At 38.0% G+C, this 20882-nt stretch overlaps 2 protein-coding genes across 2 annotated transcripts; one reads left to right on the top strand and one right to left on the bottom strand.

Annotated features, from left to right (window-relative positions):
• The first annotated feature begins 6623 nt into the window (after nt 1-6623).
• LOC139721048 (cytosolic Fe-S cluster assembly factor NUBP2-like) lies at nt 6624-15505 on the top strand. Its single transcript, XM_071632377.1, has 9 exons — nt 6624-6713; nt 8248-8311; nt 9072-9155; nt 10163-10224; nt 11410-11513; nt 12073-12224; nt 12748-12953; nt 14302-14391; nt 15389-15505. The coding sequence occupies exons 1-9, from the start codon at nt 6657-6659 to the stop codon at nt 15503-15505; spliced, it is 936 nt and encodes a 311-aa protein (XP_071488478.1). The 5' UTR covers nt 6624-6656.
• A 4060-nt stretch (nt 15506-19565) lies between these two features.
• Nucleotides 19566-20669, bottom strand: LOC139721084 (uncharacterized). The gene has a single exon (XM_071632414.1). It carries the CDS (start codon nt 20424-20426, stop codon nt 19566-19568), a length of 861 nt encoding a protein of 286 aa, XP_071488515.1. The 5' UTR covers nt 20427-20669.
• Nucleotides 20670-20882: the final 213 nt, after the last annotated feature.

Raw genomic sequence — 20882 nt, 5'->3', positions numbered from 1 at the left:
AACCCGTTTATTTCCTTCATTCATTCCACTTATTTCCTTTCCAACAAAAATGCAATTCCTAAAACATTGGAATACATATTACAGTGTATTATATACACAAAATCATAACAACTTTTATAGTCAAAGAAAATATTATGAATTGAAATGTTCTTAATGTTATTAGGTCTTGAATGACAAATACAAAATCAAAATGGATCTTGTAACGATTTATAGCTCCTTATTCTCTCCACCACCCCCCAAAAAAGTAAATACATCGTGTTATAGTATCATATACATTTAGATATGCAAGTAGTCATTACATCAAGTTTCCACGATTTTCATAAAATGAAAACAATTTACAATCGTATATCGCTTCAAGATCATTATTTGTATGCGGAGTCGGTAAGTCAGAACAAAATAGTTTGCATAGTCCTTTTTTCATATAAACTATATGAAAAATTCATACTCTATGAGAAAGTTTTATCCGAATTTACCACCTACTTGGGCTCTCGTTTAGGAATGCGACTGCTCAACTACTGGCAGTAATGTAAGTTGCAATATTCACATGCAGTTCTTATGGTAACATGATGTATGTATATATATATATATATATATATATATATATATATATATGTGTGTGTGTGTGTGTGTGTGTGTGTATGAAATAATATAACTTAATACTAAAATTAATAATATGCAACAGGTAATCAGTAATGTGAGGGCATATAAGTTTTTTTAAGCATAAGATCTGCTGTTAGATAAATATTTTAGTGAACGAGCTTCACGATAAATAGTGAGACCCTGACGCTATTTCTTTTTACTGTCAACATTACGTCGAATTTCATTGGAGGGGAAAAATGTTCAAAATCGCAAGAAGACAGCCTTCGCACTTTTTGAACAGTAGAACAGCTTTTGACTTTGGCTATAATATAAGAATTATAATAATTAGTTATTTCCGGAAATAATCTCTCTATCCGCAACTATCTTTTCATGAATATTATACGCAAGACATTTGTCACTTTCTTTTTCATAACTCACGATGGTGAAAGCGATTTTTCTTTTAAAAAGAAAAAGAGAGAAGATATACCTCATTTTCTGCCCTTGATGAGGATTTCCAGGCTTGGCTGCTAGGTTTCAAAACATTGCCAAAGTTTCTGACCTCGTTTTACTCATTGAGTGTGTTGTTATATATTTCTCTCCAAACTCGCCTGTATAGGTGTGATACAGTGGTTGTGGCGTGAAAGTCGCACCCAGTGCCAAGATAAGAAACGCGAACAGACGTCGCTGCATTGGCATATACACTCATTTAGCTAAACAATGATGCTGCGAAGGGGGAAGGGGGTAACGCTGTCCTTATTCTCACAAGGGGGGAAAATATCCTGAAAGACACCTGTCAAAGACAAACAAAGCAAATGGAGGACGAAGGCAAATCCCACGACACGCAACAGCAGTAATTGTAATTACGTTGAGTGATTAATGGTAGGATTGAATCGTGCGTCATTTTCGATTGTCTCGAGATTAAAGTAAGTGTTCAACGTTTCACTGGTGCAGGAACAACGCGGAAAATGTAGGCCTACAATCCAAGTGGAATCTCGCTCTAAAAGATGAAATAATATATTTAAATCAACATTGCCTTGCAAATGTTGTTGTATACTACTCCAACATATTTGTATATCTTAAATGTTAAGTTTAGGCCTAACACTCAAAATGTTGGATTTACCCGGCCATTCCTGAAATGGTAAGTTCAACATTTCAAGTGTTGATTTTCATAATTTAACTAAAGGTTGGAGGAGTGAAAATGTTTAAAATGTGGATTTACCTTCTTCTTTTTTTTTTTCATTTTTAAAGTGTTGAATCAGTGTTCACCCTGGTTAGTGTGAACGTAGTTAAGACGTCGCATTGTTATCTGCGTTCGTTTTCCTTGGCGGACATTGCAAACTTTTCGAATTTAGGCCTATAGTCCTTTGATCGTCTGTTCCACATATCAAGACTGCTAAAAATGTCCAAATTGAAATAAGCCTACTTGACTATCATGACATTCGGAATAATTACGTTCTGTTAGACCTCTCTAAAGCCCCCGTTCCACTATGCCGTTCTCGCTACGATTTGACAATTTTCTCAGGTCGGGAAGGATCGGGTAAAACCTGAGCCGATCTGGACACAGTACGATGTTAGAACGCTCTAAGTACGCTGCAGTTACGACTACCAAGTGCTTGCTTCGCTCTTACTACGATGATCGGGAATTAGACATAGCGATCTCTGCCGCTGCCGGTACGCTTTAGAACGATGTAGCTACGCTGTTAGTGCGATGTTGCCGATGTTATCCGATCAATGCACGCTGTATCTACGCTCTGAACGATCTATACGATCTTATCACGCTCTTACCCCGTTCAGAGAGCTGAAAAGTGCCCGATGTGCCCCGATGTACCCCGATTCGACTGTGGGTCAGCAGTCAGTCAACTTATTAGCATGCAGAACCGAAGAAATATACTGTGGACCTCGAAGATTCATTCTTCTTTTTTTACTTTTGATTTTCAAAGTTGTTGTTGCTTCCTTATTCTCACTACTCTTTCTTCATCAGTGAGCCCGTGCTTCTGTGCCTCCAGTGCCCGGGTTATGACCCACCATTTCCCTCTCCTCTCCCCTCCCCCCTTGTCCACCTCGGACTTACTACCTTCTTCACTACTATATCTTTCTATCCTCTCATCAATTTTTTCCTTACAAGAGAGCCGCCATGTGTTTGTTAATGTGCGTCCGTATGTGTGCATGTATGTGTGTATTACTCTGTCTGTCTTTTTTTTACTACCGCTTAGGGAAATTTGTTGCTGTTGTTTTTTGCAATTATGTATATTTCTCTATGAGGGGACTGCATTCTGATACTACAAGCTCTGCTTTTTAGCAGTCCCCTCCATTTCCAGCAATATTTTGTATGCATTTACCACAGTGACGTAACTGTTATTTGTATCTCTGTTGATGATTTGCCTGTATCTCTTTTACAATGTTATTCTGTTCATCGCATTGTGGTACTGATTTCATGACGTCTGTGTATATGAGTGTTTCTTTGTATTTTTTATTATTTGTTTGTTGGAAGACGTGAAGTGAAATAAATCAACTTGAACTTGAACTTGAAGAGCCTCCTCAACTCACGGTTCTTTTGCAGCAATGCATTGTATAAACAAAGACGTGCTGATTTTTCGAAGGATTTTTCTTGATGTCCTTGCTTTTATAGTCCGTCTTCCTCCAGTTGTAGATGATTTCATATTCTTCAAAATTCTGCTATGTCCTCTTCCTCCTCTTTCAGCATCACGTGCAGTCTCTCTTTCTTCGCCTTTTGGGTAGCTGCTTCGCTGCTTTCTTCTCTTCTTTTTCTTCATCTCTTCTTCTTCTTCGAAAATTACAGCTAAAATTGCTTCCCGTTCTTGTGCCGATGTTACTACGCTCAGAAAGACCTTGTTACGCTCTTCCCGCTGCGTTTACGTCGTCATTACGCTCTCCCCGCTGCGTTTACGCTGTCACTACGCTCTCCCCGCTTGCCGTACGATTAAAAATATGTCAATTTTGATCGGGGAGATCGGGAAGAAATTTTGAACCGGTTCAAAATTTCTTCCCGATCTGAAAAACTGCCCGCTCCAACCCCGACCTCCACACGCTGCTGCTACGATGCTTCCGATCCCCGTACGCTTTTGCCGCTCTCTCCCGATCTGCTAGATCGGGACAGATCGGGGTCCAAATCGTGATAGTGGAACGGGGGCTTTACACATTCAATTTAGCCTACAAAGGTGTAGCCTATAGGCCCTAATAGTCCCCCCCCCCCCCCAAGTACTGCTGTTAAATACAAATCAACGAACAGACAATAAATATCTCGATGTTGCAATCTCACCAAGTTTTATAGGCCTATTGATTGTTGATTTCCCAGGACCGTACCAACACAATTATCAGCCATACACAATTTTTCACTGACTAGAATGAAGCAGATACATCATTGTTAGTCCATGGGCCGAGACCCGAAAAATGGGTTGTTGGTACCATCTGAGGTGGCACAACCTTTTTGGTGTCATTTTGTTTGTCGGGCATAGATATGCTTATCAAGCTATGATAGCATTTCCAAATGAGTAGCTTAGTCATAATAAATGAATTTTTAACCAATTTGGTCTCGTATTTATATCCCTATACTTCTGAATCGAAACTAAACCGCTATACAAAGAAGAGCACTGCCTTCTGTATGTCCACAGGTGTTCTGTTGTAAACGCGGTGCGCTTAGTCTTTATTCAAGGCAGCGAAGGGAATATCCAAAGGGTTATGATGTCCACAGCTGTCACGCAGTGCGCTTAGTTCTTTATCTAGACCAATGTACCGTTATCATATCTAAAGTTCCTCATAAAAGGGATTATCTATACTGTTTTTATACTACCCTATCAACAAATACATCAGTTTTAAACAAAAATCACTCTGTTCATTTACAATATCATTCATTATAATGTATCGTAGTGTACCGGTACATTGTTTTTGCATTATCTTATATTGTTGGAGGGAAATAAAGCGACATTGGCGTGGTATCAGCATTTTCACCGTAGCGTTTTCACAGGAAAATGATAAATGATTGAAAAATACGGTAAAATTCACTAGGAATTGCTTTTGTTGTTGTTGTTGTTTTTAGATAAAAGGATATACACTGTATCATACGCTTTGGATATTCCCTTCGCCGTCTAGAATAAGGACTAAGCGCTGTGGACATCATAACCTTTGGATATTCCCTTCGCCGTCTAGAATAAGGACTAAGCGCTGTGGACATCATAACCTTTGGATATTCCCTTCGCTGCCTTGAATAAAGACTAAGCGCACCGCGTTTACAACAGAACACCTGTGAACATACCGTAGAGCTGCATTTTACAGCTCTATGGAACATACAGAAGACTGTGCTCTTCTTTGTATGGCGGTTAGTTTCGATTCAGAAGTATAGGGATATAACAACGAAACCAAATTGGTTAAAAATTCATTTACTATGACTAAGCTACTCATTTGGAAATGCTATCATAGCTTGATAAGCATATCTATGCCCGACAAACAAAATGACACCAAAAAGGTTTTGCCACCTCAGATGGTACCAATATCTGGCCTGGCCCATGGACTATGTAGCCGAGGCCTAGAATCTCCTTAGAAATTGGATAGAGCATGCAATTTAGTGAATGCATTTTTCATGCCATGTAGGGCCTTATATGTTCAGGTCTGAAGAATTACACAGCTTCAAACTTTTTGCAACTAGATTTTAATCTTTTTTGTGTATTGATTTATTTATTTCTTTTTGGTATGGCACCGTATGATATGTCAGTATTCTTGGAATTGTCGATAGGGTCTGAATAACCTTGTTTGACAATCGGTGATCACCGTAATTTTCTTCAGCTGTTCCCCCATAATTAAAGGGCTAGCTAGAAAGTACGAACGATGGAACAAGGGTTTTTTAATTGTAAGAGGCTGCTTATTTTACACTCTTTGTAGAATTTATTTGACGTTTGTACAGAAGTGTGTTATTCCGTGTTTATTGTTAACATATGTTGTTACTGTTGTTGTTGTTGTTGTTGTTGTTGTTGTTGATGTTGTTTTGCTTTGTTTTGTTTTTTGTTTTGTTTTGTTTTTTTTTTATCTTCGAATTTACGAGTAATCACGCACTTTCTGATCCTCTGAAATGCAGTTTGGTCATGTACACAGCTTAGATAATTGATAAGCAACACTTCGGCATTCCATACTTACGGTAACTCTTTCATGGGACCGTGACCTGGGACTGCGACCGAGGGATACTTGGTCTTCACCGGTATGTTTTCAGTGTTCGTAATTTATTCATAAGGATAATTATTCCACTCCCGTAGCTATCTAAGTATCGGGTAAGTATCTTTCAACGCAAAATAATGAAAATGTGCTGTGATGGGGGAACAGTTCATGCGATCAGTCGAGTCCATTTTGACAACGTGTAATCTGCTCCCATAACCGGGCGGATATTGGTCGACATCCCTGCCGAGGTGTCCGGGCGGGCGGCGCGGGCAAGCCAGTACTGTTCGACAGGTGGTTACTGCTTCGTAGAAGAGGGAGCTAGTTTAGCTCTCATTGAGTTTATAGCTATGGGAGGTTACGTTAACACGTTTATTACGCGTAAGATAGCTAGACTTTCGATATTTTGATTTGTAATAATCGAAGCGAATGATTACTAGTAAAATAGGAATCAGTGAACGCGAGGGGCATATAGGCCTATATAGCCGCATAGGGGATCTAACAGTTCGATTGGTCTATTTATTCTAGTTACTTTGTAGAAGTTAGAACCTAGTGTAGTAGTAGCAGGATCTAATTGTTAGTTCAACTGTAAATTTGATAACTTCCTGAAACTCAGTGGGCAATTAAGGGACTGACGTTCTAACGTTAGACTAGTTGCAGGAGAAATATTGGGCAAAGTATCACAAGTTTACATCTGATTTGCTTAATTGCTGCTTTATAGATATGTGAGAAGACTCAAAGAGAAATAGGTAAGATATTAAAAGCAGAATGGCATTATTAAACATCCATTATGGCATTTGATTATTCAAAACATCCAAACTGCCTGTAGGGGTGAGAGTGATGATTTAAATCTCTTTGTAATTTCCCCCAATGTAGATCGTGTTGAATGGAACCCACTTGCTGAGAGTGCACAAATGCAGCACCAAGGAGTAGAAGAAGAAGGCAGCCTGGAAGGCTGTCCTTCTGAAAGTGTAAGTAATGATTATGATTAACTAGATCTTATAAATGCTTAGCCCCGGAGACCCGCCGCTCTGCGGCGGGGTTCTGGCGGCTACCTCGCAGTTTCGTTAAAGTGAGAATCACGAACAACTCCCTATTGCCACATATACGGCAACTTCACAAATAAACCATGGCTAAATTTCTATCATAAAAACAGTGACAATAAAAAATGAAATATAAACTACCCCATTGCCGTGGTTCTTCTCACCAATTTATCTGGAAACTGCAAAATTTTCCACATTTTTAGGAGTAAGCGGCCTGCCCTAGTGGGGAGCTTTGCTGCTATTTTGAACGTGTATACCCATTAGTACGCATCTACGCATGTGTGATCAATGACGTCACCGTTACGAATGCTCAAGAATATGAATAATGCATCATCGCATGGTGCATATAAGGTAAAATGAATTTAATGCATCATGTAGCGAGCAATACAGCTGTCAATGGACTGCACTGAATGCATGCTGTACGCATGTGCAAGTGATTGTGAGTTTTAGTGAGCATCGTTGAGCTGAAGATATTTGCCCTATAAGACAGCATTTTCTGCATCATAAGCAATGAAATGCATCAAACAGTCACTGATGTGAATCATTTAGGTTTAATCTACCCATGTAAGTATTCCTAGTAGTTTTTGTTGAAAAATTAAGGAAATATAGCGCCGGAACGGCACCCATTTTGTACAACATTAAAATCTGAATGCGAAAACGGCGCAGCCCCAACACTGCGTGTTGGGGCTGGTCGCAGTTAATAAATGCTGAGATTGCTCCACACATTTGAGAAGTGGAAGTAGTATTAATTCTTGTCATAATACTTCCATGATATAACCCAGTATACTGATACAGGTTGTATACAATATTTATTTTTAGCTTGTATAATAATATGTTTTGCCAGTTTACAGAAATGCAATTTCATTTTAATAGGGTACACTACTGAAGTAAACTTTATGACTTAACTCATATACCTGACACATATGGCATTGCCAAATGTAATTGCTATGAGATTTAGAGCCAAAGGAATATTATATAGTTTATTTCTTTTTAATTCAGAGCATGAACATTTTCTAGTATTATCTATTCAATTCAATTCAATTCAGTTCAATTCAATTCAATTCAATTCATGGTTTATTCAATCATCTTTGCAACTGAGTAGCTGAATTGCAATTTTGTGTATACATACTAAAATGACATAAGAATAACAATTTCTTCAATTAAAACACAACATATAGAACATAAATATTGTACTATTCAAATACTACGTTGTTTTAAATATAAGATATAATGAATTCATATTGCATTTGTAGTAACAACCACAAAGTCAACAAATTTCAAAAGAACACAGCCCAAAACAGTGCTGGCAGCCTGTTAGGCGCTCAACCACAATTTCCTAGCTTCGTCATCTATGAAAACATTAGACTGTATTGGAGAGTTTGTATATGGAAAGTTTCAAAAATGCATTTACATGTTTTCTAGTGGAGTGTATGTTGAGATAGCATTCGCTTCTTGCACACAGGCCATGGCTGGGAGAGCATCAGTGTGTGAAGGATGTCCAGGGCAGGCTTTGTGTCAACAGCAAGGTCAGCTCAAATAATGCCTCCATCATGTTTAATCAAAGCATTGGACTTGTAACATAATGAGAAAACAGAAGTGGTGTGAATAAAAATAATGTGTGTGTGTGTGGGAGGGGGTCCCGAGGGAGTTTATAAGCACAAATCCATACCATTCAAACTCTCTATAATACCTTGGTACGTTTTACAGTATGTTGGCTGAATACAACTTAATTTGATACTAGCTAATCAGTAATATTTTTATGTCAATGTGTGTTCTTGCATTTAAGTATGTGAAGTTCTCTTACAGAAGGCTCAAATGCTCTCTGATGTGCACATCCATTGTCAGATAGATGTCTGTTTAATCTAATGGTTTGTAAAGAGCAGTATCTTTTGTGCTTGTGTATCCTGTAACCATTTATATTTCATGATCCAAATTTTTAGTTGTGCATATGTTTGTTTGTGTGTGTGTGTGTGTGTTTGGTTTTTTTTTTTAATGAGCATTTACCTTCTGTAGTACTGTGATATGTGGACCCAATCTTGGCTAGTGTGAAAATTCAGTCATCATTGAGGGCCATTGAATGACTGTCATAACGCAGTGTGCCAAGTCAAACTGCGAAAGTAAAAATAACATCTACTCATCAGCCAGAGGTACTTTAAAAAAAAACCCAAACAAACAAAAACAAAAACAAAACAAAACAAAAGTGTCAAGAAAGGATCAGTGTCTTTGCAACTAGGCATGGTGACATGATTAGTTAGATAAAGTGTCTGCCCTTTTTCTGACCACCAGGGGCTGTGGATCCCGACCAGGAATCCATTGATGTGAGGATGGGAGCAATCAGGCACAAACTACTGGTGGTATCTGGGAAAGGAGGTACGGTTTTGCCACATCATTCCACTACAGACACCCTCACAAGCCATGAAAGTTGATGATGTCATGCTCTCACAATTTCTTATTCATTTCGTATACAGAAATGACAAAAATCTCCTATTTCAGCTGTATAAATATAAAACCTGTCTTATAACCACCCAAAATATAAAAAAGAAATGTCAATGTTAACGCTGATATATCTTGGTATAGGACATACTTTCACTTGTATGAGCTAAAAATAGAAATTTTACTGAATTTCATATATAACATACATGAAAAATTGTGAGGGTATGACATTAACTCAAAACTCATTTGAATTAACTCACTCATTTGAATATTCATAAGGATTGGTCAAGAAATCTTTTCTGAAAAAATGTGAAATTTCAAAATGTTATTTCTTCCTTTATTCCTTATCCCATTTTTGTCATTTTTGTATCATTCTGCAGGGAATATTTTTCTCTTTCTTTTGAAGTTTCACTTATGTTGGGGGGCAGATTTCTTCTTCAAGAATGCAATGCTGGTGAACTGAGTATTCTGTAGGCTTCGTTGAGTTGCCTGTGATACATTGTGCAGCTGTTCTCTGAATCGTTTGATTAATTGCTGTTTTGGATGAGTTCTTGTGTTCGTTTTTGTAGTGAGGAGGATCTGCTGTGTCCTTCCATCAATTAGTGACACAAAGTGAAGATGGGATGTGCTGCTTCAGTTGATTCATCCCTTACCCATGTAGAAGTGTGCATATATTTCCTGATGTCCCTCTTTCCAGAAAAAGCAGTGTAAAACAGCTTTAAACACGTGATATATTTGGCAACAAGTTTCAAACATATGTATTCAACATGATATAGGCCCTACAAGTATGACAAACATGCTGTGTATTGAGTTAATAACTTTGTCACCAGTAATTAACTTGGCAATTGGATGATAAGATTGAACCATTTATTGTGGCCCATATTGTATGTAGGTCATACTGATTGGCTTTAACTCATACAGCATTGTATGCATTTTTTCAACAGGAGTGGGAAAATCAACTGTGACTGCCACACTGGCCATGGCACTAGCAAGGCAGGATAAGAAGGTAACATGGAATCTGCTGCCAAGAGTTAAATCAGAAATCAAGACTTATTTGTCAAGCCATCTGATTCAATTCCTTTGCCATGTAGTTGTGACTGAGTCATTAGACTGACCAGTTTTATTTTTTAGTTTTTTTGTACATTTTCTTTTGTGGGTTTCTCCTGCTCATGTAATACCTAAGATTTTAGATTTGTTTGTTTGTTTGTTTGTTTGTTGGGGGGGGGGGGGGGGGGGGAGGGGGTTATAGGCCAAAGAGCAGAGGGTCAATTTTTTTTTATGTGTGAGTCACAGCCGTTACAGTTTCTTCTCTAAGCTGGAGAATTACATAAAATGGATTGGATGGAACTTCAAGCTTATGTGACATTGTGTAGTGAGGGAAGGTGACAGTGTACAGTGCACTCCGGTTATTACAAACACAGTTATAACTACATTCTGGTTACAATGAAGTAAAAATTCAGGCCATAACATTATCCACTCTATGTTTTTATTGTTTATTTGTTCAGTTACAACGAAATTTTGATAAAACGAAAGAAAAGTGCCGGTCCCCGAGGACTTTGTTATAATGGGAGTCCACTGTAACTATCAAAGTAATTACATCTTATGTATTTCAGTTTACACGTTAAAGTTAGAATATTTGTTACTTGCTAGCAACTGTAAAATGTAGAGCCAAACATCTACATACATGCATCACTAGAGATGTGTCTTTCATTCATTTTTTTTTTCACTAACAAGAAGTAGAGCAGGCATTTTGCTGACCAACAGAAACAGATCATGTATGCTATTTCATAGTACACAATTAGTTTTCTTTGAGATTTGTATTCTATGAGACCTACTTACAGTATGACTATAAATGATAAATCGTAACTAACCTTTGTACAATGTATTTAGTGTAACTAAAAGTTTTTCACAATTACTAACAATTACCTTCTCTAACTTATAAATAGATTAGTTCAGTCAAAATATTCAAAGATGTTATCTGGAAGACTGGACAGTTTTATACCAATGATTGAATTCTGTAAGTTTAGTACAAACTTCATTTGGGCTTTTTTTTTTAAATTCGTCATTGCATCATCATCATTCATCATCATCATCATCATCATCATCATCATCATCATCATCATCATCTACAGATTTTTTATCTCATTCTCCACTCTATCTTCCCTACCTCCTTCTCTCCTTCTGGAAACAGGTTGGTGTCTTGGATGTCGATATCTGTGGTCCTAGCATTCCCCAGCTGCTGGCAGTCCAAGATGGCAAGGTCATCAGCACCCAGTGGGGATGGAAGCCCCTCCAGTAAGAGTGACATCCTTTATAGGCTCCACTATTTTTCTTTGACTATAATCACAATGTAGTGCAGTTTGAACCAATCTTCCTCCCTCCCTGATGTAAGGCAGTATTCCTGAAAAGATATCTACCAAACATCATATTGACACAACGACCAGTACTTTTACTATTCTCCTCCCGCTAAATGGACATCACATTCTTTACATTTGCCCACGTGACACCATAATGGCACATATCAGGACTACATATTAATATACAATGTATCTTTCTTACTACCTTACCTCCACTTGTAAAGCAGAGTGCTAAAACTCCATTGATCAATTAAAAAAGGCCCCACACTTTGAATGTTCAAATTTGTCATGAGAAACAATTTGTCACAATCTTACATGCCACTCCCCATCTTTGGTCCATGTTTGTGGTTTGATATCATACATGTATTGTAATATAACATTCATGTATATCATCTTGTAGCAAAGAATTTATGCCCAGCAAGGTTCACCTGTTATTAAATACCAAGTTTATAGAAGTTTGCTGCCTTTTCATACCAATGCCATCCATCTGTATCTAGGTCCAGTCACAGGGGTATTAAGGTGATGTCTGTTGCCTCACTACTGGACCAGGCTGACAGCGCTGTTGTGTGGAGAGGTCCGAGGAAGACACAGCTCATCAAACAGTTCCTGAAGAACACTTTCTGGGGAAAACTGGATTATCTAATTATAGGTACAATAAAGTTATTGTAGATACAATGATAGTCATTATTTGGATGATGATTAAGGTGATGCTGATGTTAAATATGATTGTGATTATGTTTGTGATGATAGCTGTGATTTTACTTTTGATTATGATTATGGTTATGGTAATGATTATGATTATGACTATGACTATGACTATGGCTATAACTATGACTGTGACTATGACTGACTATGACTGATTGTGAGTGCGACTGTAACTATGACTATGATGATGACTATGACTATGGCTATGACTGTGACTGTGACTATGACTGTGATTGTGACTATGACTATGACTATGACTATGACTATGACTATGACTATAACTATCACTATCACTATGACTACAAATAATGTACAATGTATGAACATGAACATATTTTTGGAATGGCAAATTCCACAATTTGCATGTCACTGAAAGTAAAACAACTGTTTCAAACAGCCAGCACTGTTATATCAACAAATCAAAGCATTTTGTGTCAAGTGATATTTTAATGGTCTCTTCCCAACAGATACTCCTCCAGGTACAAGCGATGAGCACCTGACAGTCCTCAAGGTGCTGAAGAATGCCAAGCCTGATGGCGCCCTCATCGTCACCACGCCCCAGCAGGTTGCCATGGACACCATCCGCAAGGAGGTCAGCTTCTGCCGCAAGATGGGGCTGCCCATCCTCGGCCTGGTGGAGAACATGAGTGGATTTGTTTGTCCTTGTTGCCAGGTGAGTCTCATCTCCCAATTGAGAGTAAGGTTAGGAGAACAGCAAGGAGGAGTTGGGACCTCTTTACAAGCCTAACTGACAAGTTTTGGCTATCATACTATGTTCACCATTTTATGAATTCTGGGTCCTGTTTCATAAATTTGTTCGTAAAGTTACTCAGGACTTTCCAAACGACTTGAATATGAAGTGTCAATGTGTGTGCCCATTTTTTTTCTTACGTTTCAACAAAGTACAACTGTATGTCAATGCTTCATTTACATTGGGGCAAAAATACACTTTCAACTAAAAATGTGTGTTAAATGTAAGAATAATCATTATCACATGCAAATTTCAACTTTAGCTATTGAATTTAACAGTACAGTTGAACCTCTCGTATCCGGACAAGTCGGGACCGGGGCTCATCCGGATAAGGGATTTGGCCGGATACGGGAGACTCAATGCTTTATACATGTACATATACATACACATGTACTGATGTAGCCCATTGTAGTACCATTTGTGGTAATGTGTATACTGCAACCTTTTCATTGTTACATTTGGGGATGTTTCGGGATGTTGAAATGTCTGAAAGTAAGCAATTTGGAAGGAAATTTGATGCAATGTATGTTAATCATATTGGAAGTAATATGTAATTCATGTGTGTTTGGGTAGGAGTTCTCAAGGAGTTGGGAATCCCCCTTTCTTCCCGTAATTATTTTAAAAAAATCACGGCGAGATTGCGTCCGGATAATAGAGAGATCCGGATAAAGGGAGGCCGGATAATAGAGGTTCAACTGTAATTTAGAAACCCACTTGGCTTGCCATATGTAAGTTGTTTGTAAAATCATGCATAACTTTATGAACAACTTTATGAAACAGAGCCCTGGACTTTTCAGGGAAAGCCAGTCCCACTACATTTCTTCTTTCTTTTTTTTTTCCAAACCCAAATTTGTTGTGCAGGAGTTACTATGTATGGATTCTCTGTACCCTTAAAAGCCAGCGTTCTCACATCTGATAATGTGATTATTATGCACATAGTAGTAGCTGTATCACAGAATGTTTCAAGGATGTGTCATGAAATCTATGATGAAGTAAGAACAAAAAGATAGTTGTCACAAAACTATAACTTTAAAACTTAGAGAATGATCAACAGAATGATACAGAAAACTGAAGATGCACTATCAGTCATTTGTTGCAAACATGAATTGACTGACTTCAAAAAAATTTTGTTCTTAGTTAAAAATGCATTTGTGTTACTTTACTGTCAGTTGTACAGAAAAAGAGCTTTCATCAATGCGCACATTTCTGTGGAATGACATTCTTGGTGCATTATGTGTCTCGGCATGTCCAATCTTGTCCAACTTTGCAGGAGGTGACAGATTTATTCCCCGGAGAAGGAGCAGAAAAGATGGCAGAGGACTGCAGTCTACAGATTGTGGGAAAACTCCCCATTGATCAGGTGTGTTTATGGGTGTGTGAAAGTCATTAATGATCTTTCATTGGCATCATCAGTTCTGTCTGCCTGTTGTACATGTAGCAAATTTTGCTTGTTCACACATCACGATTACCCTTAACATTAAACAGGCGGGGCTTTGTTGTTGTTGGTTTTTTGTTTTTTGTTTTTTTTTGGGGGGGGGGGAGGGGGGTAGAGGGGTGTAGGGGCTGACTTGATTTTTCTTTGTAATTATAAATTTCTAATTTTTATCAATTAATTATGCAAATTAAGTCCAACATCTTATTTCGAACTGTAGAACACTAATCAAAAGCACTGAGAGTCCATTTTTCCTTTGTATATCTGTTTTAACATATTCAACAATTGTACATCAGAAAATTTCCAAAAGTCATTTAAATTCTTATGTATGTTATTGTTTTCAAAATTTTTAATGTATTTCCTGTTTTTCTTTAAACTTTTTTTTCTTTGATTGTCTTGATTGAGAAATGGTAGTACTACACACTTTGTCCGCTATTGTTTTCACATGTCACTGAAAGACAGGGAAATGCATATAACTCACATTATATCCCTGAGCCACATGTGATATTAATTTCTTGTGAAAAAGTAAATAAAAAGAATATATAAAACAAATATGATGTGATATACAATGTGTACCATGTCAGAGATGCCAGTGTATCATGTTGATGTAACCATTATTTACCCAATTGCCCAATGTTGCTGCATATGGGCAACCAGATGTGCACCGCATTCTTTTTTATTCTTTAAATTGATACAGATGTATGAATTTGCTGTACCCCTCACCCGTCAGATGTTTCTGTAAAGATTACAGGTGTATGCACAAGGATGACTAGAAATAGACAAGAAATACATTTTTAAATGTACATGAAGTTTGACAAGTCACTTTACTCCTAGTCCCCACAAACAGGCATGGTCCGGTCAACACTAAACTATCATATTTTCCTCCTTTCTTTGTTCGTCACCTCTATCAATTCTCTGACATCAGGCCCTGACATTATGCTGTGAGGAAGGAGAAGACATCTTTGCACGCCTTCCCGAATCCAAAACTGTTGAGTCTTTCACAAACCTAGCTTTGGAGATTCTGAAGCTTCCCCGGAGGTGACAGTTGTGCAGGCTTTGAAGGTGGCAACAGAGGTCGTTTCCGACCAAAATGGCAAATGAGTGAGGTACGCAGCTAAGGATGCTGCAAGAATGGGATGTGGACTTACAGCACAGATGTGTTAACATTGTTGTGTGTTGACTAAGTGTGATCAAGTTGGTCATGCATGAACACTTGCCACTGAGTCCAAACCAGGTCAGCAAAGTATCTTGGTGCATTTCTTTGTAGACATACACACACAAGAAAGTTATGAACTGTTATAGTTTAGAGAGCAAGACAACTTGGTAACTCTGTGGTATGTAGATGTTAAGCAACCCTCTATTTGGCTTGTACACAAAAAGTCACAAATTTTCACTCTTCTCACAAGAAAAATTTTCTTTGAATCTGTTCTTGATATGTAATAAGAGTAATACGATTTTGTATGTAAGCCTCAGCGGATAAGTTCTGCCTGTGACAAAATATATGAAAAAAAAAGAAGAAAAGTAATGAAATTTTGTGTCCAATTTGGAAAAAAAAAATGGAGAGCTGCTCAACACCAATGTCATAGAGAGTTGCCAATTTTCAGTTCATGACTTTTTTTTTCTGACTTTTCTGTTTTCATACAAAGCAATATAATGTCAAGATAGACTTTTCCTTCAATGAAGTACATGTACTGTGATTCTGAATGATAGATCAGTCTCATGGATGCATGTGTTATGAAGAGAGATAAACAATATTTGTAGCAGTGATATATTTTACCATGTCCTAACTCCATTAAATTTTCAAGTTTTTTTTCCTTATTGTTTCAGAAGACTTTAGTGTACCATGCATACCCGTAGTTTGTATTTGATAAAACATCTTTATATGATACATATTCTTGTAGATTAAGAATTTGTACAAAGATAAAATGCCTATGATTTCATACAGTGTGCAAATATTTTGAGATAACCAAAGTATATTGATCATGTCATGCAATACATTGATGCGCAGTGAGCAAGGATATTGTGATGAATATTAATAGGCGTTAATCTACCTCAAGGCATTGTCAGTCAGTCTGCAGCACCCGATAATTCGCTCGTATTTATTCAACTCGTATGCAAGCCCGCTCGAGGCTCGCATATGTAATGAGCTGCGTAAGGGGATTTTGTCCTTTGGCTTTTGGCAACAAAAATATACTTCATATTCACAAATTTGGTATCAAATTCAAGGAAAATATGTAAACTATCGTCACATGTTACTCAAATTATTGTAAATGAAAAATATCATAGCGTAATATGATCTTGAAAAATGATGAAAAAAGTAATTCGTGCAGTACACGTTCAAGACGTCAAAAGAATACCAAATTCACCTTGCGTCTCAATGAAAATGCTGTATTTGGTAGTCCATCTCCTAATCTTTGTATCCATGTAAATATCTTGACAATTTGTTGCTTAATCCGGTCAGGAACCAGTAAAATATACATCAATGTCAGTGCTGATCAGCTTGAAACCGTGCAATCTCAAGAATAAGCTCTCTCATTGGACAGCGCTTGCATTCAGCGCTTGCATTACGTCATTACGCTGCCACATAACGGTTTCATTCCACTTGCGGTTTCTTGGCACGCGTGTAGTTCAAGCGCTGAATGCAAGCACTGTCCAATGAGAGAGCTCTTTCGCGCCACTGTACACTTTGTGTGGAGCATACTTCCGGCATAGGAGTGAATTTTACAGACATTTCAAAACGGAAAAACTAGTATAAATCATGCTTGCGTCTCCTTGACTCCAATATATGATGAGCATCTAAGTTTCCTCTCTACGAAAAAGCCAAAATCAGAAACAACAGTTTCTTAATCCGGTCAGGAATCAAAAACGAACTTTAGACAACAAAATCTTTCGTGAAAAGCAGGTAAAATTTACGCATATTCAACTGATTATATAGTCATGATAAGATCCGATATTATACGCAAATTTAGTATCAAAGTAAAGATCAAAGTCTGGAGAGCAATTTACCGTGACTTGTAGCCATGACGAATGTATGTACAAGTCGCTACACTGTGAAAACCATAGCCCTATCAAAGTCTCGCAAAATCTCGCACGACGAGACACCTTTCGAACGCAAAGATCATCAACGAGAGTGCTGAATAAATCTTGCCGGATCGGCTCATTGGCATACGTGCTGCGGACTGACTGTTGTGCACTTCATTGCTAACCTTAGGCAAGATTGCGTATGGAGCACATACAATATTTAAACTTGTGTCAAAATGCATTCCAATTGTTCTTTGCATGAGACTATAGTATCATTTTGTCTGTTAAATACGTAGTTTTGGCAAAGATGTACACATCTTGTCATATATACAGTAATGCAATATCTGTTTCCATTCCATTGCATTACTCCTAGTATGGTTTATAGAGACATGTAGACAGACATAGATATAAATAGATTTTTTTTTCTTTTCCAGTTGGTACATATTGATATTTCCATGTATGAAAATCACTAGAAAATTTTGAATTCCTGTTTTTTTTTTTAACCTTAATATCATCCCTGATATAAACTACTTTGTAAATATTCCTGTCAAAAATAACATGTGAAATGGATATATCATCCTTTACATTTGCGGTGTTATTGTTTTAACAGGAATGCAGGTACTTCCTTCCAGTTTTTCTTAACCATTCCATAATATGTGAAGATGAAAGATGATAACATTATTCTATGCAAGATACTTACCTCTATATATTCAATGATACATTACATAAGTCATGTTTGCAAATACCATATTTGGATATATATTTTTGGAATAAAAGAATTAAATCGGAAAAAGAATTAGTCTACTAGTGTTCCCTTTACTATCCTGTGATGAAGACAGAAATCTTCAGTACAGTGGAAACTCGATATGAAGAGATCTGATATAACAAATTACCTAATACACTGTATAACAAACTAATTACTCCGTGCCCAACGAATTTATTTCCTTTGTTTTGTATTATTCATTGACCTCCGATATAACAAAATATCTGATATAAAGAACAAATTGTCTTGGTCCCAAAGATCTCGCTATACTGAGTTTCCACTGTAGTACATTTCAGGGGCCATAGAATGTTTTTCCAGGCAATTTGGGGGTGGGGATGGGGCCAAGGTTAACCCCCACTTAGACAGGGAGAATGAAACCTTTGGAAATTCATCCCCCCAGTGTCAGTACATGTATAATAAAGCAAAATGAAGCTCATGCATAACCACCGCATACACACACACACACACACACACACACACACACACATACAAACAACAGACTTTACTACTGGAGTACAAATTTTGACATTAGTGTATTCAGTGGACACTGGTCAACAGAGGCATTACAAAAGGCAGCTCATGATAACTACACAATTCACACACTGGAAGAGAACTTTATGCTGATCACACCATCTATGGTAGGCATACTACGTGTATTGGTAGATCTATATTGTACACTGCAAAGGTGACTTTTGTGTGCTGATTTAATTTGTATTTTAACTTTTATACCATACATATTGTTGACAAAAACAACATTGAAGGTGTTTTAAGTGTATGTTGAGGACCCCTTTGAAAATATGCCCTAGCTATAACCCAATACGTTTGAAAGGGCACTCTGTCCCTTCAGTGGAGAATATATGAATATAAATAAAGATTCTTATTCAAGATCCAAGATTCAAATTTATACTTAAATTGCATGCCCAGATAGCACTCAGTTATGTCTACAATGTGGCATATATAGTATTCTTATGTCAGATGTTCATCTTGATAAAATTTTCGTGTTTGCAAGATCATTTGTTGACTTTCGCGATGTAGTATGTCAACGTAGGCGTATGCAAGGTTTACAATACCAATATTCCTGGAAAATTGCGACTTCGGGTCTATATTTTCAATGTTGACAGTTCTGGAGCAGTATACTCTTCTTTTTTTCTTTTTTTCTTTTTTTATTTCGTCCAGCCTAGCCTATCAGCATGCAGTTATATACCATGCAACTGGTATATTTTCTTTTGTCTTTGTATAAACTGCACATTTTGATACTGTTCGGTGCCGCCATCAGAAAATTAGGCCCTGCTCATCATTAGAAATCATGAAATAAAATCTAGCAGATATGCATTCTCTTGGCATAAAGGTGGTCATAGAATGGCCGACATTCATTCACACATTGTAGCCAGGCATCAGGTAATATGTCTTCTAATGTGTCAGCCTGACATGACGGTGCTTGAACTCCAGTGCTGCTAAGAGCTCTCTCATAGCTACCCACATCTTGGGTTTGCTTCTTAAGAATCACAGAGGCATGCCATTCCTCTGGAATGGTTTGCCGACTCTCCCACTTCAACATCGTGTCTCGAAATTTGATTTTGGTCTCGAAGCAGTATTGCCTCAGGATGGTTTCGGGCGACGTCGCGAAGTCGTCTGCGTCGATGACGAGTAAAGGTCGATTGTCCTCAGAGGCAGAGAAGAAGTCGTAGAGAGCGCACTGCTGTCTGAAGCTGTTCGATAATTTGTGCCTCAATTCTGCGCGGTACCTGTCATCAAAGGCACACCTGTTTAAGAGTTTGAGGTACGACCGCACCACCTTGGCGGGCGAACGTATCAGGAAAGTATGATGGAAAGTTGCAGGAATTTCCGCAAATCTTCCTTCCACCGCATATGCCATATCCTTGAGAAACACTGCTTCTTTGGTCCCGTAACTGCTGCGGAGCATCGCACCGACATTCTCGAACGTGAAGTCGTCGTCGATCTCATAGTTGCGACTCTCCCTGGCATGCTGGGGGCCATAACGGAAGGCGGCCAGGTAGACTTCATGAAAGACCTCCACGCCACCACCAGCCGCTACACACCTCTCAAAGAGTGTCGAAAGCGATCTCTGGCAGCACCACAGGGCAACACGCACACATGGAACTGGTAGGAGACATTCAAGGTTTGTACATGTATCTCCATGTTGTATTTCTAAAGACATGATCCTAGAGTCGAGAGTTAGTACCACTAAGGCTTGGGAATAGATCTGCTATTTCGAGCGGAGCTGGTGTTTGGCTTGGAGGTCCTTTACTATGTACAAGTCGGTTCTTCTATTGCCAGCTACATGTATAATGAGTGATCCTAACAGACATGCTCTTTGGACTTTGTACAGTACCGTGAAATCCAGTGGACTCAATGCTTCACCTATTCATTAAGTCAGAGTGATGGTTCTCAAGCTTGTGCAATTCAGTTATATGCCCTAAAAATCATGATGTAGGTCTCAGTGTAAATAATGGAGGGCAATATGGTATACCGGTCATTGTAAACACTTAATATACAAATGCAAAGTAAAGGGTATGGTGGAAAAAATAGAGTAGTGTGCAAACAATGTACAGATAAAATTATGGCACCTGAACTCCCACTACTCCTTAAAGTTCAGTCACCTCACAGCCCTAAA

This window comes from Diadema antillarum, unplaced genomic scaffold, assembly GCF_040938485.1.
Source record: "Diadema antillarum isolate AM-2024a unplaced genomic scaffold, OU_Dant_1.0 scf00000137, whole genome shotgun sequence".
Taxonomy (NCBI): domain Eukaryota; kingdom Metazoa; phylum Echinodermata; class Echinoidea; order Diadematoida; family Diadematidae; genus Diadema; species Diadema antillarum.
The sequence above is the reverse complement of the archived record's forward strand: the minus strand, read 5'-3'. Positions and strand labels throughout refer to the sequence as shown.